The sequence below is a fragment of the Oxyura jamaicensis genome (genome assembly GCF_011077185.1).
Source record: "Oxyura jamaicensis isolate SHBP4307 breed ruddy duck chromosome 22 unlocalized genomic scaffold, BPBGC_Ojam_1.0 oxy22_random_OJ71585, whole genome shotgun sequence".
In the NCBI taxonomy this organism is placed as follows: Eukaryota; Metazoa; Chordata; class Aves; order Anseriformes; family Anatidae; genus Oxyura; species Oxyura jamaicensis.
In genome coordinates this window covers 2,535-3,639 of record NW_023304610.1, presented here as the reverse complement: position 1 = coordinate 3,639, position 1,105 = coordinate 2,535, and the positions used below count along the sequence as shown (strand labels likewise).

General features: G+C 63.3%; 1 protein-coding gene across 1 annotated transcript in view; it reads right to left on the bottom strand.

Annotated features, from left to right (window-relative positions):
* Positions 1-6: 6 nt before the first annotated feature.
* Positions 7-1,105, bottom strand: part of LOC118158222 (zinc finger MIZ domain-containing protein 2-like) — a gene marked incomplete at its 3' end in the record, with an annotated part of 3,555 nt that continues 2,456 nt past the window's right edge. Inside the window, exon 8 of the mRNA XM_035312849.1 lies at positions 7-204. Within this exon, the coding sequence (XP_035168740.1) occupies positions 7-204 (198 nt within the window). The remainder of the gene's footprint in view (positions 205-1,105) is intronic.

Below are 1,105 nucleotides of genomic sequence, written 5' to 3'. Positions count from 1 at the left end.
CACGTCCAGCGCTGGCTCCGGCCCCTCGCCGGTGCCCGCCATGGGCGGCGCGGTGCCGAAGGCCAGGTCGGGGCCGTGCCCCCCCGGGGGGGCGGCGGGGCCCGGGGGGGGCCGCGCGGGGGGCGCGGGGCGGTGGGGCAGGGGCTGCGGGGCGCTGCCCATGGCCGCGGCGTGGGACGGCTCCATCCGGCCGGCGGGAGGCAGCTGGGGGCAGAGCGCGGCCTTCGTCACCGCCGTCATCGTCCTCGCCATCCTCATCCTCACCTTCGTGCTCCTCACCTTCGTCCGCACCAACCTCCCCCTCCCCACCGCCCTCCCCCTCCCCCTCCCCTTCATCCTCTCCATCCTCATCCTCCCCTTCATCCTCCCCACCACCATCCTCCTCATCCTCCCCCCCTCACCATCTTCATCATCCTCCCCCTCCTCATCACCATCCTCACCCTCAGCCTCCCCCTCCTCCCCCTCACCATCATCATCCTCACCCTCCTCATCCTCCCCCTCACCTTCATCCTCACCAATATCCTCACCCTCCGTCACCTTCATCCTCACCATCATCACCCTCATCCTCCACATCACCATCCTTACCCTCCTCCTCCTCACCCTCCTCCTCCTCACCATCACCGTCGTCATCCTCACCTTCATCCTCACCATCTTCATCATCCTCACCATCCTCATCCTCACGCTCCTCATCCTCCCATCACCATCCTCACCCCTCAGCCTCCCCCTTCTCCCCCTATCTTCATCATCCTCACCCTCTTCCTCATCCTCCCCATCACCATTCTCATCCTCCTCACCTTCATCCTCACCGCCCTCACCATCTTCATCATCCTCATCCTCCTCCCCACCCTCTTCACCATCTTCATCATCCTCACCATCACCATCCTTACCCTCAGCCTCACCACCTCATTCTCCCCACCATCCTCACCTTCATCCTCCTCCACCTTCATCCTCACCACCCTCACCATCATCATCCTCGTCTTCACCTTCCTCACCCTCTTCACCGTCTTCATCCTCCCCACCACCATCCTCATCCTCCTTACCATCATCCATCTTCATCATCCTCATGCTCCTCATCCTCCCTGTCACCATCCTTACCCTCACCCCA